This window comes from Schistocerca serialis, chromosome 1 (genome assembly GCF_023864345.2).
Source record: "Schistocerca serialis cubense isolate TAMUIC-IGC-003099 chromosome 1, iqSchSeri2.2, whole genome shotgun sequence".
NCBI lineage: Eukaryota > Metazoa > Arthropoda > Insecta > Orthoptera > Acrididae > Schistocerca > Schistocerca serialis.
In genome coordinates this window covers 767,990,391-768,006,690 of record NC_064638.1, presented here as the reverse complement: position 1 = coordinate 768,006,690, position 16,300 = coordinate 767,990,391, and the positions used below count along the sequence as shown (strand labels likewise).

Here is a 16,300-nt window from a genome sequence, read left to right as displayed (position 1 = left end):
GTAGAGCCGCAACAGGGTAGAGCGGTCGGCGCCCCAGCGGGTATGGCTCAAGCATCTCAGAGCGTTTAGATGCCGCCAACACGTCTGTTTAAGCTGCCGGATATGAGGCAGCCAAGTCAACCGGGCATCGAAAACCACCCCCAAAAACCTGTGGGTCTCCACCACAGCAAGGAGTTCGTCGGCAAGATAAAGCCGCGGCTCAGGATGGACTGTTCGGCGCCGGCAGAAATGCATAACGCGGGTCTTGGCTGCCGAAAACTGAAACCCATGCGCTACAGCCCAAGACTGCGCCTTACAGATAGCGCCCTGTAGCTGACGTTCAACAGCTGCAATGCCAGTAGAGCTGTAATAAAGGCAGAAGTCGTCAGCATACAGGGAAGCGGAGACAGAATTTCCCACGGCCGCAGCAAGCCCGTTAATGGCTATTAAAAACAGACAGACACTTAAAACAGAGCCCTGTGGTACACCGTTCTCCTGGACGTGGGAGGAACTATACGAGGTCGCGACTTGCACGCGGAAGGTACGACATGACAGAAAATTGCGGATAAAAATCGGCAGAGGACCCCGAAGGCCCCATCCATGAAGCGTAGAAAGAATGTGATGACGCCATGTCGTATCGTACGCCTTCCGCATGTCGAAAAAGATAGCGACCAGGTGCTGACGGCGGGCAAAAGCAGTACGGATGGCCGACTCCAGGCTCACCAGATTGTCGGTGGCGGAGCGGCCTCTACGGAACCCACCCTGAGACGGAGCCAGAAGGCCCCGAGACTCCAGTACCCAATGCAAGCGCCGGCTCACCATCCGTTCAAGCAACTTGCAAAGAACGTTGGTGAGGCTAATGGGACGGTAGCTGTCCACCTCCAGAGGGGTCGTTCCAGGTTTCAAAACGGGGATGACAATGCCTTCCCGCCATTGCGACGGAAACTCCCCCTCGACCCAAAGACAGTTGTAAAGATCGAGAAGGCGCTGCTGGCAGGCCACTGAAAGGTGTTTCAGCATCTGACAGTGGATGCCATCTGGTCCAGGAGCGGTATCAGGGCAAGCAGCTAGGGCACTGCGAAATTCCCACTCACTAAATGGAGCATTGTAAGATTCCGGGTGGTTGGTGCGAAACGAAAGGCTCCGACGTTCCATCTGCTCTTTAATGGAGCGGAAGGCCTGGGGGTAATTCGCAGAAGCGGAACTCATAGCAAAATGCTCTGCTAAGCGATTTGCAATGACGTCGGAGTCAGTACAAACGGCTCCATTCAGTGAGAGCGCAGGGACGCTGGCATGGGTCCGATAGCCGTAGACGCGTCGAATCTTGGCCCAGACCTGCGAGGGAGTGACATGGAGGCCAATGGTGGACACATACCGCTCCCAGCACTCCTCCTTGCCTTGGCGGATGAGGAGGCGGGCCCGCGCACACAGCCGTTTAAAGGCGATAAGGTGGGCTAAGGAGGGATGTCGCTTGTGACACTGGAGCGCCCGCCGGCGATCTTTAATCGCTTCAGCGATCTCAGGGGACCACCAAGGCACAGCCTTCTGCCGAGGGGACCCAGAAGAACGGGGAATGGCAGACGCGGCGGCAGTAACGATGCCGGTGGTGACCGATTGAACCACCGCATCAATGTCATCAGTAGAGAGAGGCTCAAAAGCGGCAGTGGAGGAGAACAAATCCCAGTCAGCCTTATTCATAGCCCATCTGCTAGAGCGCCCAGAAGAGTGACGCTGTGGTAGTGACAAAAAGAGCGGAAAGTGGTCACTACCACACAGGTCGTCATGCACACTCCATTGGACAGACGGTAAGAGGCTATGGCTACAGATGGAAAGGTCAATGGCGGAGTAGGTGCCATGCGCCACACTGAAGTGCGTGAAGGCACCATCATTTAACAGCGAGAGATCGAGCTGCGAGAAGAAATGCTCAACGATGGCGCCTCGACCTGTGGCCACTGACCCACCCCACAGAGGGTTATGGGCGCTGAAGTCGCCCAATAGCAAGAAAGGTGGCGGCAATTGGGCGACCAGCGCAGCCAGGACATGCTGCAAGACATCACCATCCTGTGGAAGGTAAAGACTGCAGACGGTAATAACCTGTGGCGTCCACACGCGTACAGCGTCAGCCTCTAAAGGCGTCTGGAGAGGGATAGACTCGCTGTGCAGAGTGTGAAGGACATATACGCAGACGCCACCAGACACCCTTTCATAAGCTGCTCGGTTCTTATAATAACCCCGATAGCCAGGGAGGGCGGAGGTTCGCATTGCCGGAAACCAAGTTTCCTGCAGAGCAATGCAAAGGAAAGGATGAAGGCTGATAAGCTGGCGGAGCTCAGCTAGATGGTGGAAGAAACCGCTGCAGTTCCACTGGAGGATGGTATTGTCCATGGCGGAGAAAGGCGTGACAGGACGGGGAAGGCAGATTATGCCGCTGGGTCACCTGCTGCCTCCGATTGAGCACCCGTGCTAGTGCTATCCATGGCGTCTGAGGGACCGGCGAGATCTAGGTCCTCAGTGGATGCCAGGATCTCCACCTCGTCCGCAGACACAGAGCTGGAAGGTGGCGGTGGGGTGGCTGCCACCGCGAGTTCCTTGGGCTTAGAGCTCTTCTTCTTTGATTTCTCACGCTGCTCCTTGGGTTTAACTGGCTGGGAGGGCTTCACCGATTCAGTCTCCGGGACTGAGGAGGATCGTGAAGCCCGTCGACCAGCCGATTGCGGGCACTTACGCCACTGTCGGTCGTCAGCCTTCCCACTGGTGGAAACCTGGGAAGGGAGGGACCCGAGGGACCCCTTGCGAGCGTGAGAAGCCGAAGAAGTTGGACACTTCTCCGGCTTAGAAGCAGGGACGGACGTCCCTGATGGGGGGGATGGTGTTGCCCCTGAGGTAGGTGGCGCAGGAGCAACCCGGTGGGTAGAGCCCCCCACTGGCAAGGGGGCAGGAGGAGTTGTACCACTCAGCGATCCGGCCGGAAGTCGTGAAACTGATGGGGCGAGCACAGGTGTTGTAGCGGCGGCGTAGGATGACGTCATTCGCACGGGATGTAATCGGTCGTATTTCCGTTTGGCCTCAGTATAAGTCAGTCGGTCCAGGGGCTTATATTCCATGATTTTGCGTTCTTTCTGGAAGATTCTGCAGTCTGGTGAGCAAGGTGAATGGTGCTCCCCGCAGTTGACACAGATGGGAGGCGGGGCACATGGAGTATCGGGATGAGACAGGCGTCCGCAATCTCGACATGTGAGGCTGGAAGTGCAGCGGGAAGACACATGGCCAAACTTCCAGCACTTGAAGCACCGCATCGGGGGAGGAATATAGGGCCTGACGTCACATCGGTAGACCATCACCTTGACCTTTTCCTGTAACGTATCACCCTCGAAGGGCAAGATGAAGGCACCGGTAGCTATCTGATTTTCCTTCGGACCCCGATGAACGCGCCGGACGAAATGTACACCTCTGCGCTCTAAGTTGGCGCGCAGCTCGTCATCAGACTGCAAAAGAAGGTCCTTATGGTAAATAACTCCCTGGACCATATTTAAACTCTTATGCGGTGTGATCATAACAGCAACATCCCCCAACTTGTCACAAGCAAGTAACCGTCGTGACTGGGCAGAGGATGCCGTTTGGATCAGGACCGATCCAGAGCGCATTTTTGACAAGCCCTCCACCTCCCCAAACTTGTCCTCTAAATGCTCCACGAAGAACTGAGGCTTTGTGGAGAGAAAAGACTCCCCATCAGCTCCCGTACAAACTAAGAATCGGGGCGAATAATTGCTACTGCCATCCTGAGATTTACGTTCCTCCCACGGCGTGGCCAGAGAGGGGAACGTTTTCGGATTGTACTTTTCAGCATTAAATTGAGCCCGAGAACGCTTAGAGACTGCTGGCGGCTGGCCGCCAGCGAGAGATGATGTACCACGCTTCATTGCGGGTCATCCGCCCTGATGCCACCTACTCCGACCAAGGGCCCTCCCCACGGGCGCCACCCAGCCGCAGCAATAGCCACCTGGCAGGACGGCCATTGCCGGGAGTCCTGATGCCCCAAGGAGATGGGCATCTACTCCTTGGCATACGTGGGGAGTTAACGGCGCAGGCATCAGTAGAGCGATCCCTGTGTTGTCAGGGGGCTACAACCAAGAGGGTACATGGCGGCCCCACCACAACGGGCTGGCTACCGTGCTGGATCTTAGGTGCAAAAATGGCCAAGGTCGTCGTCGCAGTTAAAAGAAACACTGCAGAGTGCAGCGTGGTAATCGCCCAAGAGATCGAAAACGAGCAGGACACCATTGCAACGACGAGAAAGACGGCGAAAGGTCTAATTGCACGACGGATACAGTGCACCATGTAAGGCGCCCTTCCCCAATTGGCTCGCTCTTCGGAATAATTTAGAAAGATGGAGGTCAAACCCGAGAGGGGACCATCACATAAGGCCAAAACATGTGAGACTCCTTTTAGTCACCTCTTACGACAGGCAGGAATACCACGGGCCTATTCTAACCCCCGAACCCGCAGGGGGACCCTGCCGGTTGTGTAGCAGTTGATTTCACCGCGTAAGGTGAAAGTTTGGTGGCTTGTTGCACAGCTGCAGGAGGAGATGGGGATGCTACTGTGACACTGGGCGATTTTACAACCATGGTGCTGAATTTGAGAATGCATGTCCACGTGTCCATGTCCTTCATGTAGCAAGAACAGTACTGTAAGTGCCAGATGGTAGAATGCAGGGTTCCAGACTAGCCAAGAACTTGTGAGCGACCGGGTAATGTACTTTTTCCTTCACCCACATCTCCTGGAGGCCTGCTCATCGAGATACATGGGACACCTCAGGAGGAGGCAGCGTGGTCACCATTGCAATTGATACAGTGGGGAGGTGGAGGTGGAAAATCACCCTCCACAGGTTACACATTTGGCCAGGTGTTGACAGAACATTTGAGTGTGGTTTTGAACGTATGGTCAGACTGTGATAAATTCAGAGCCTGCTTTGATCTTTGATGGAAGCACCGCACCATAAAAAGTGAAAAGAGTGTATGTGGGCAGTAAGGATGCATGTACCTTTTTCATCACCAGATTGACTGCAATGGCACCCTGATCAGAGAGGTACGTTTGGATTTCTGCCTCAGTCAGACCATCGAGCAGCCTAGTGTAAATAACACCACAGAAGAATTCAGCATTTGATGAGCCTCGACACGAACAGGACAGCCGTGGAAGAGCTAAGCTACAAGCTGTTGTTGTGCTTAAGAATCAGACGTAATCTCCAAAAGCAAATTGCCATTACGTAAGCGAGAGCAGGATTTAACAAGTCCAGAAATTGCACCAACACCTTCCTGAATAATAAATGAATTTACCATACCAAAGGACTGACTGCCTTCAGTACGTGAAAGCATGAGGAACCATGGTGCAGCTGAGAGGGTCTTTGAACCATTAGCCACATTCCGTTCATGTTTAGTAGATGTTGACTGTGCAGAAGAAGATTTCATTGCAAGAAAATCCCCCACGATGGCCAGTGTCTCTGATGCACACACCTCCTACCTAGGGCCCCACCCCCCTCAGAGGAGGACACACTTGCCTTCACACCTCAAGTCACATCTACCGAATACCTGACAGAGGGACCGATTGGCAATTTGGGAAGGTAGCTGCCCAGGCAATCACCCCTCCCTGGACCTGACCTGTACCAGGGGGTACGTGCAAAATAGAGCTGTCGAACCAAGGCTAGGCATTACCCAGTCACCCATTACGCATCACACACGTGGGCCGGCCTTCAGAAGCGCACAAGAAGGTTGAGAGAATGTTCCGATATCGGCTACTGAAAATGCAGAACACATTCCCAAAAACATCCCAGACGTATTCCCCAAGGGAGGGGAAAAAGAACAGCAAGAGGATGGACATGCAGCACAGAAGGGAAAAGATGCTGCAAAGGCTGGGGTCCCGTGGTAGCCAAGCATGAACCAGCTGAAGAGCTGTGAGCCCTCTGGGGAGTAGCTTGTTAGTGGTAGCTACGCTATAGCATACTTTTCATAACTCTGCAAGTTGTTGGGACAGAGTCTTCCATAACTCAGGACCTGGCATCTCTCATTCTAAGAGGTACTTTTTGGTAGCCTCCTTGGCTTGATCTGCAAGTTTGTTCAATGTCCCTGCAAATGGGTGAAAAACTTAAGTTTTATACAATAACACAAAAGCTCAGTGACTAACATTTAAAAATTTAAGAATCATTTAGCTTCCCTTTCTTTCTTTCTTTCTTTCTTTTGGAAATAAAGAAGAGCAATGGCTAGGAAAGATTATCAGACCTACAAATGTTTTAACACGAACTGATAATGCCCAATGTTATGCCATTGGCCCAAGCAGGCCACAGCAGCCATACAGGTAGCTTACCAGTTATGAAATTCCAGTGACCAGCCCTCTAATATTGCTACCTCAGAATCCTGCACTCTGCAGGCTGCCTAATGATAGGCTAGGTTGTGCTACACCACCATGTGGGTCAGTAATTTTCAGGCATACATGACAGTAATGCCACCTAGACGAGTATACCTGGGGATTCAATCCACCCAAAGATCACTTACATTGGAGACTTGTGTCCACAGTTCATAGTCTAGTGGCTAGCGTTGCTGCCTCTGGATTACAGGGTCCCAGATTCACGATTTTTCTGCCTGAAGACTGGGGGTTTGTGTTGTCTTCATCTTTTCATCGTCGTCATCATCATCATCATCATCATCATCATCATCATCCATGACAGTGGCTAGATTGGACTGTGCAAAAATTGAGGCTTTGTACAGGCACTGATGACCGCACAGTTGAGTGCCCCACAAACCAAATATCATCATCATCCCATCCTTGGTGACTTGTCTCGTGACACAACAGCAAACATGTCGTAACATCGGACTGAGATTCTCACATGTCTGCTGCTGGCACTGTGCTACAATTCAATTTCAGTCCTGACTGAATCCAGCCTCGGTTCCAATGCAGTCTCCACGTCAGTCTTCACAGGCTGCACCTGCTACTATATGCAGTCATGGGCCTTTTAGCACCCTCTAGCCTGATTCTGATGTCAAAACTGGGACCACCCCTATGGTGCCACTCAGGACAAGCCAGTGCATAGCACTCCACTGAATCTTGAGATCACGTTTTCAACCCAGGCCATGCCCAGCCCAGGTAGCCGCCTCCCAGGCTACCAGCAACAATTGCGGTTGCCAATTTCTTCATTGTGAGCTGTGTTGTCACCGCCTACCACAGAAAGGTCACTCAGCCAACCGCTGCCAGCATTGCAGTTGATGCATACCACCACCTCAGTGCTATCTGGCCACAGCTGCTGTGAATAAATGCTATTTATCTTCCAAGAGCATTCTCTGGCTTCACTGTTGCCATACTCCTAGATTACCCATTCCCTGAGGTTACTTGGCATCCAGATGGCCATTATCCTATCCTTGGATGACTACATAGTGGTGCTGGAAACCAGCAAGTGACATTGCAGGTAATCAGCTTATGACAACACTTCAGCTTAGTGAGTGCAATGCACTATTTTCACATTTGTGATTTTGCCATTTGTATTGGTACTGGTATTGTAGGCACAAGCCCTGCAATTTCCAAACCAGTGGTAGAGAAGGTTACCATGGCAGAGGTAGTTCAGACATTGCTAAACCAAACAGATGCAGGCAGACTATGTGCAACCATGCAAGCAGCTAGAAGCATTAATGGAGGACAGGAGGGAAGAATCCTCATCCATTGTGCCAACATCCTTCCTAGAGGCTCCCTTCACTAGTTGGGAAATTAGCCTGTCTGGCATACCAAATTAAACATCCTAGGAAATTTCCTTTGAAGTTGTTTGCAGCATGCTGTATTGGATTTGGTCAAGACCATGCACAGTATCACAAGCCTCAGACAGTGCCTAATCCAGCTCTCAAAAGGCAGTTGATGACTCAGAATATTTTGATCTAAGTCCAACTCACTCTTCTCTATAGCTGTGAAATGGTGGCAGAACACTTTATCGTGGCAGTGGTAGTACTCATCGCATAATGCTCTGTCATTGTCCGGGGATTCTTCAGGTATTGTTTGGAGACACCCCTACTTCAGCACTGCTGTTATAGGTAACTGAGTTTACCACCAGTCTTCCTGTGAGGCTTCCCATACTTCTGTAGAACACGTAGAGCAACAGAGAGAGAGTCCAGGAATGCACTCGGGACCTTTGCCCGCGAAAGGCAAAGGTCCCGAGTTCGAGTCTCGGTCGGGCACACAGTTTTAATCTGCCAGGAAGTTTCACCAGTAAATTACTTCTCACACAATGTATCCCAAATCAACATGCTGATACAGCTGCGCAAGCAAGGGTCAATAATTGGTTGTTAAAATTTGAACAACAGGCACGTTGATTACAGACCAAGGTTCTAACTTCACGTTGAAACTAATAAAACAACTGTATTGTTTACAGCAAATTCGTAAGTTAATAACAAATGTTTTACACCCACAAGCAAAAGTCAGATCAGAACAGGTACACAGGATGATAGGAAAGATGTTGAGACACTGTTTCAACAGTTATCATAATGATTTGGACACGCTATTACCTTATACATACATGCAGCATACAATTCAAAAACACATGAAAATAAGGGTCTATGAATGAATTGGTAGATGATCGGAAGATGCCATCACTGTTCAAGACATTGAAACATGGAAAGGGGAAGGATGGTGAATCTGGGCAGATATTTGCAAGAACATTACAGACAGTTGGCACCAAGTACAGGAAGCAATATGAAGCCCTTTGAACAACAGGAGTGAAAGGGGCAATGGAATGCTAAGTTGTCTAAATGCCATGTGGGACAATGGATAATGCTGACAATATGTTATACACCAAAGGGGAAGACTACAGAGTTTTGCTCATTATGAGGATCTGTACTAAGCAATGATGACCTCACTGGTAAATGTGAAATTACAACTACTTACATAGACAACAATCGTCCATGTTGTGCATAGCTGATTCTTTCAGGGCGCACCAGAAGCTTTGCCAGCATTACCAGCACCAGTTCCAAAGAAAGGGAGGAGGAGGTAAGAAAGGAAAAACAGAACAACACTTGATAAAGCCGCTTCCCCACACATTAAGACTCAGAGTCAGGTCAATGTAAAGAAGAGACGAGAAAGAGTGAAGTTCCCCTGCTCTTGATAATGTCATTGATCAGATATGATATTGTGCTATTGGTGCTGCTGCACTTCTGCAGCCATTGAACGGATACTGTATTAAAAATTTTGGGGATTTTATTAGGTGCACGTCATGTACCATGGTAGTGAGAATATGTGAAGTGAAAAATGAGGGTTTTTGTTTTTTTATTTATAAGTATATGTATTTTCCTTCAGGATAACACAAATTCATGGAGCACTGTGGTGGCTATATCACTATATGGTTGCTGACTGACATTCAGACACTGTTGACACATGACAGGTACAGAACTAATTTTGAGACTGATTGGATTTCAGTCCAGCAGTATGTGAACAGTTAGGTGGACAATTGATTCTTGTGTCTTGTTAGTGTAGTAATTGAGGGTTTGTTTTTGCTTAGCAACAAACTTCAGATGGCAGGAGATCGTGTTTGTTTCTTTTATGAATATAGTGTGAGTAAAGTAGCACATTTTCCGACTGCATGGACACAGCTGTGGCCACATTTTTAGTTTTGGAAGCAGCAAATGCACAGGAAACAGGAGTCTTTATAAAGCTGATCGAGAAATGAACTGTTATGGAGGGAAGGAGGGAAAGTTTGTTTAATTGTGTGTTGGCTAGACACTTGTATGGATTGATGACAGCAGAGAAGCTCCATCAGTCGGTGAGGGAGCAGGCAATGGTGTGTCCTTCCATGGTAGTCCAAACTGACAGGGGCACACATGCAATGAAACTTTGGGGGGGTTGGGGAAGGGGAGGGGGGTGGGGGGGTGGGGGGAGTGCTGATGCCAAGGCATGCCGTGAGGCATCCTTGTAACCAAAGCATACTTTTAAAAAGTAGGAGCACATTGGGTATACCCTGTTTATCACTACTAGCTACAAGCAAGGGTGCACAAAGGGGGCAGAACAGTTACAACCACAGGACACTGGTTACTGCTGAACAAAATCCAATGAGACACCTGGGGACCAACTTTATACAGCTTCCCATGGCAATACGAAGGACTATACTTTTTGAATTTACATATTCTCTGCCATATCAGCCCACGATCCTTTTTAAATCTTACCAGCAAAAAACCTAACATACCTGAATGATAGCTTTTTTGAAGGAATTTATTATGATAGTGTTAAGGCTAACAGCAGCACACAATGCACACATTAGCCCAGAACAGTCATTACACAATATTCAACAGCATTGCAGTGGGTACCAGTATAAGGCCACGGTAATGGGAACCTCGTCCTCTGGAATATTCTTAACCTAGGATGTCATTTGCACTGCCTATCTCCAGTTCACTGGAGAACTAACTGCCCTGCTGATCTCCCAATCCATTAGCTGTCAACCCAATGGCTCGACCACCAGGTGTCATCCGAGTGATTTGCACCAAAAGAGACTATGCTGTGAGTTCCGACTGAATAAGAGGAATAGAGAACAACCTGTACCGATTAAGTGTGGGTGAGTAGAGCTGTAAATACAACAGAATCATTTAACTTTAGTACATTCACCAGTTCAGTAGCAGTCCAGAATTTGGAGGAACGAATTCATCCCAAGGGAGGGGGGGGGGGGGGGGGGGGGGGGAGGAATTATGGCACTGGCTCAAGCGGACCATGGCAGCTGGACAAGAGAGCTGCCAGTTACGTAATTCCTGTGGCAGGTAATGTAATTCTACTACATCAGCATACTGCACTTGCAGGCTGCCTTATAATGGGCCAGGGTGCTCCACTCCAACACCTGGGACAGCGCTTTTCAGGAGTACATGGCAAAGAGTGGGGCTTTCCAGTCCAACACCACCAAGTGGACAAATATATCTGGTTATCCAGCCAAGCCAAAGATCACTGCACTGGAGACTTGTCTCTCATTACTTGAAGTTAGACCTGTTACATCATACTGGGCCTCCAACACGTCTACCTCTGGCATCGTGCTACACTTCAACTATGATCGTGACTTACTCCAGCCTCAGCTCTGATGCACTCTCCACACCAGCTGGCAGCCTCTGCAAGCTGCACCTACTACTGGATCCAGTCATAGGACTGTTAGCACCCACTAGCCAGATGCCCTCAGGTGTCTAACTGGAACCATCCCAGTGGGGCCATTCACCACACATCGGGGCCTGGCACTCCATCAATAAATGCTTCCAATAAATGCTTCCAAGAGCATTATCTGACTTTGCAGCTGCCGCAGACACACAGTTACCCACTCCTGAGGTCACCCATATTCGACATCCTGATGGCCAGGCCACCAGCCTGTTGTAACTGGGTGACTATGTAGTGGTCAGCAACCCAGACTGCTTCACCAGATCCCATGTTGTGGTTTCACCTTTCTATTTCATCTTTTACAGCTCATTATACTTTTACTGCACCCATTCACACTATTCGCAGAACACAGTTAAGTTTCAAAAATATACATGGTGTTTTTTATGCTTACATCCATATTTGACACCATACTATCATTGTTTTCATCTTCTTTTCAAATATTTCAAAACTTTTGTCTAATTAACATATTCTCTGATTTATAGCATTCCCTCTTCCTAACCTCTCCCTTCATGCCCACAGAGTAAAGCAAAATGTAATCTCATACATAGGAGTGACTAGACTACTTCAAAAAAATAAAACAATTTACATGAGAGCAACATACTGAGCACTTGTCTTTCCCCTCATCTGCCAGATCTACACGGTACCAAAAATGGAAAATGAGGTTGCCCTGACTTTAATATTACACTTCCTGGCAGATTAAACCTGTGTGCCCGACCGAGACTCGAACTCGGGACCTTTGCCTTTCGCGAACAAGTGCTCTACCATCTGAGCTACCGAAGTATGACTCACACCCGGTACTCACAGCTTTACTTCTGCCAGTACCTCGTCTCCTACCTTCCAAACTTTACAGAAGCTCTCCTGCGAAACTTGCAGAACTAGCACTCCTGAAAGAAAGGATATTGTGGAGACATGGCTTAGCCACAGCCTGGGGCATGTTTCCAGAATGAGATTTTCACTCTGCAGCGGAGTGTGCACTGATATGAAACTTCCTGGCAGATTAAAACTGTGTGCCCGACCGAGACTCGAACTCGGGACCTTTGCCTCTCGCGGGCAAGTGCTCTACCATCTGAGCTACCGAAGTATGACTCACGCCCGGTACTCACAGCTTTCCTTCTGCCAGTACCTCGTCTCCTACCTTCCAAACTTTACAGAAGCTCTCCTGCGAAACTTGCAGAACTAGCACTCCTGAAAGAAAGGATATTGCGGAGACATGGCTTAGCCACAGCCTGGGGGATGTTTCCAGAATGAGATTTTCACTCTGGAAACATCCCCCAGGCTGTGGCTAAGCCATGTCTCCGCAATATCCTTTCTTTCAGGAGTACTAGTTCTGCAAGTTTCACAGGAAAGCTTCTGTAAAGTTTGGAAGGTAGGAGACAAGGTACTGGCAGAAGTAAAGCTGTGAGTACCGGGCGCGAGTCATACTTCGGTAGCTCAGATGGTAGAGCACTTGCCCGCGAAAGGCCAAGGTCCCGAGTTCGAGTCTCAGTCGGGCACACAGTTTTAATCTGCCAGGAAGTTTCATATCAGCGCACACTCCGCTGCAGAGGGAAAATCTCATTCTGGTCTCATTCTTAATATTACAGCTTTTGCATCAGATACAGGCCAAGAATTACCAACTGAGTACGTAAGGCTATATGATCAAGAAATAAAGGGAAAACAGAGGAATACAATGTAAATGCAGTGATAAAGAACTGTCACTGCTAAAGCAAGATAATCAGTCTTTCTTAAAACTGTTACAGCTTCAGAATTTGTCTTTCACTCACTGCTATACAGTCATACCTGGAATTAGCTCCTACAGTTGAGCATTGATCTATTTTATCACACACCACAGACAACTTTAAGCTCCCAACCAAGGGCACTAAAATTTAACTTAATTCCAAAACTTCATCTACTTCTGAGCTTAAATATTAGTTGCCTAAAGATCATGTGGCTTAACATTCCTTAGATATCGTAACACGTCATGACTGCAAAATTTACTGTTCTATTGAAATTCCCTTAAAGATTAGGCTTTCAGATAATTCAGCACTGAGAGTTGATCCTAGTTACTTATCTGTCTGTACAAGGAAATGTTAATCTTCTTTATCAACCCATTCCATACGGGCTTAGAAGAAATTTTATCTCACTGTTATCAATTTTAGGGCTTATCTTTTTTCTATGTAACATAACCAAAAAGTAACAAAAATGTCTTCTCTGGCTGTTAATGAAAGTTCTCTTAACACAGTTTTTAAAATTAAAATACATATTGTTTATCTATGGTAGACTTCTTTTCATCCTGAAAAAAATATTCCATCCATAAATAACTTCATAACAACTTGAGTTAGTAGGGTATTAGCTGATACCAGATTCAAAAACTACCCATTTTCACAGATGGCACCTCTGTTACTGAAAAATCCACGATCACCAGATTTGACTAGCCACCAAATTTCAAGCTTAATTCACACAAAAACGTGTTTTGTGTGCAGCAGAAATCCCACTTGAACACAAGCAATGAAGAAATCTGTGCTGTCTCTCTCTCTCTCTCTCTCTCTCTCTCTCTCTCTCTCTCTCTCTCTCTTACACACACACACACACACACACACACACACACACACACACCTTTTTTAAGCTATGCAGCCACTTTCTCTGGAGGAATCCCAACTTATAAAACTGTAGTTACTGTGAAAAGTATAATTACTTAAATAATGATGAAAAATGAAAAACTGACACTTATAAATTTTCCCTTCAGGACAGTTCAGAACATGACAAAGCAAAAATCACAACATTCTAACCATGACTGAAATGTGATACTGGTGAATCCTCTTCATATCCCTCTTCCAGATCTTCATCTGTGTCTTGGTGTGCAGCAGAAACCCCATTTGAACACAAGCAATGAAGAAATCTGCGTCGTTTCACTGAAGCACAATGATCATTATACAGTTGCTTCAAACTGTTCTGCACATTTTGTGAAAGACCCTGAAGCTAATATAAATCTTTGTTACAAAGTATAAAATGTGTCAGCTTAACAAAATACAGAAGCAACACACTTACGAAACAATACCAAAACTTCATCACTTTTATACTGTACTGATATCAAAAAGAAACAGTCAAAACTGAATTTCTAAGGGGTTCCCCTAAAAATAAACAAACTGTTCAAGTCAAATGTCGGGTTAGTTTGTGAACATTTACAACTTTCAAAGTTTTCATACAATCTAAATCTAACTCTCAGTCTTACACTGATCATTTACAACTCCAGAGGTAATAATATCTATTTACTGTGCCCATACATAATATCCTGGCTACAGACACCTACAAGTGTGGGTGAATTTCAATTTTTGTGCTTTAGAAGTTGAATTAAAATCTGTTCTAGTGAATTCTTTAAAGAAGCTGGGAATAAATATCAATCACTATCTAAGACCCCTACACACACACACACACACACACACACACACACACACACACACACACACACAAACACACACACGGTTCTTCTCGGTGTTTTATCCTACAGATTTGCTCCTTCATTTCAGGTTTTTGTTTTCTTCTTTTCTTCTAATTACTTAATATAAAAGTCATTAATATACAACATCAGATGAATATTCCACACAGTTTGGGTTAAGGGGGCTGTTAACAATACACATAATCTGTTGTTTAAGCTGTATTCTGAATTCAGAAACTTCTGGAAAGAAAATGTATGTGATCTTTGTAAATAGTTGCTTCCTCATTCATTCTGGCAGGATACCAAAGGAAACAAATTGATCAGCTCTGTAGCACTCTACATTCTAATGGCAAAAAGATCAAAATAGGTTTACAGATGTCGTGAGGACAGTGGTAAGGTATAAAAAATTTGACAGCTACAAGGTGCTCTCAAGTAAGCCACACTGGTTTACCTCACCAATTGTAGAGAAATATCTTAACATAATATACTGTGTCCAAATTATAAAAATGGGATCTACATAATAAATCTAAACAAAATATGGATTTGGTTTTACAGCCTTATATGAAGAATAAGTAACTCCAAATGGATAAAGCAAAGATGTCCTTGCCGGTTAGCACCCTAAAACACGGGATCATTGTCATGACCACTCAAAGGAATTAAATGCATCTTCAATATCTTTGATTTTAGCCCAAACATAAGAATATTTTAGTGCATTAACATTAAAAATGATCTAGAGGAAATGGGCACACAACCAGAAGGCATACAAGATAGAAACATCCTCAGAAAGCTATAGTGACATTTGGGACTTCTGATATGAGGAACTGCAATCAGTGCAAAATTGTTAGATAAGTGCTGTGCTACAATGTGTTGATGCAAAACATCTGGCTTCGACAAATAAACAATAAATGAGAACATTTGTCATGAGGATTTTAAGCTTACTGTGGCTCTCAGATGGTCAGCTAACAAAATAAACGATAATGGTGATGACAGTAATAATGCTGCTTTTGCTGTTCCATGTGGACATGATGTAAACTATGCCTGGAGTAAAAACGAGGAGGCAAGAACAAAACACATGCGAGAAAGAGGAAATCACACCAGTACGTAAGAGGTGACTTTGACAATGGCATCAACAACCTTATCATATGCAATGCATCAAGTACAAGCAAGATGATGTATAGATACCTGAAGCAAATCAAAGAACTGGCAGAAGAGGGGCTGTATACAGTAATCTTATGGTTGCAAAGAGCAAGTCATCAAAGATTGTCATAATAGAGCCAGCAGCAGATAAAAAATTAATTTTAATGGCCTACCTAGATTACGAAAAAGCTTTAGTTTCCATGGCATATACATGGATTTAGCAGTCCTAAGGATTTATAATAAGAACTGTTCAACCATCATCACACTCTTATCCATAATGAAGTGTTGGAGGACACATCTACGTATAAAAGGCAGGAACAAAACTACAATACTGAAGGAAATTAGGCTTAAGAGGCAAAAATTTCAAGAGGATAGTTTAAAGCTCATCAGGGATGACAAAGCATATATCTCAACAGTAGTAAAAATATTTTCTGTAACACAAGCACGTCATTTGGCTCGGACTTGCAAGAACCACATATCAACGTCTTTGTTCCACAAGATTTACAATTGGCTGTTAAGTCAACTAGAGCTGTGAATCCATCCTAAGTAATTCCAAAGCATACAGCTGACTTATCAGATGTTAGAGATACTGCTGAAACATTGTTGCCAATGTAC

At 46.3% G+C, this 16,300-nt stretch overlaps 1 protein-coding gene across 4 annotated transcripts in view; it reads right to left on the bottom strand.

Annotated features, from left to right (window-relative positions):
• Positions 1–16,300, bottom strand: part of LOC126482528 (uncharacterized) — a 95,040-nt gene that overhangs the window by 66,149 nt on the left and 12,591 nt on the right. For 3 of the 4 annotated variants that reach the window (XM_050106540.1, XM_050106541.1, XM_050106539.1), the window contains one exon: positions 13,902–14,024. The exons of the other annotated variant lie outside the window; for it this stretch is intronic. In XM_050106540.1, the coding sequence (XP_049962497.1) occupies positions 13,902–14,024 (123 nt within the window). The remainder of the gene's footprint in view (positions 1–13,901; positions 14,025–16,300) is intronic. 4 annotated transcript variants of the gene reach the window in all.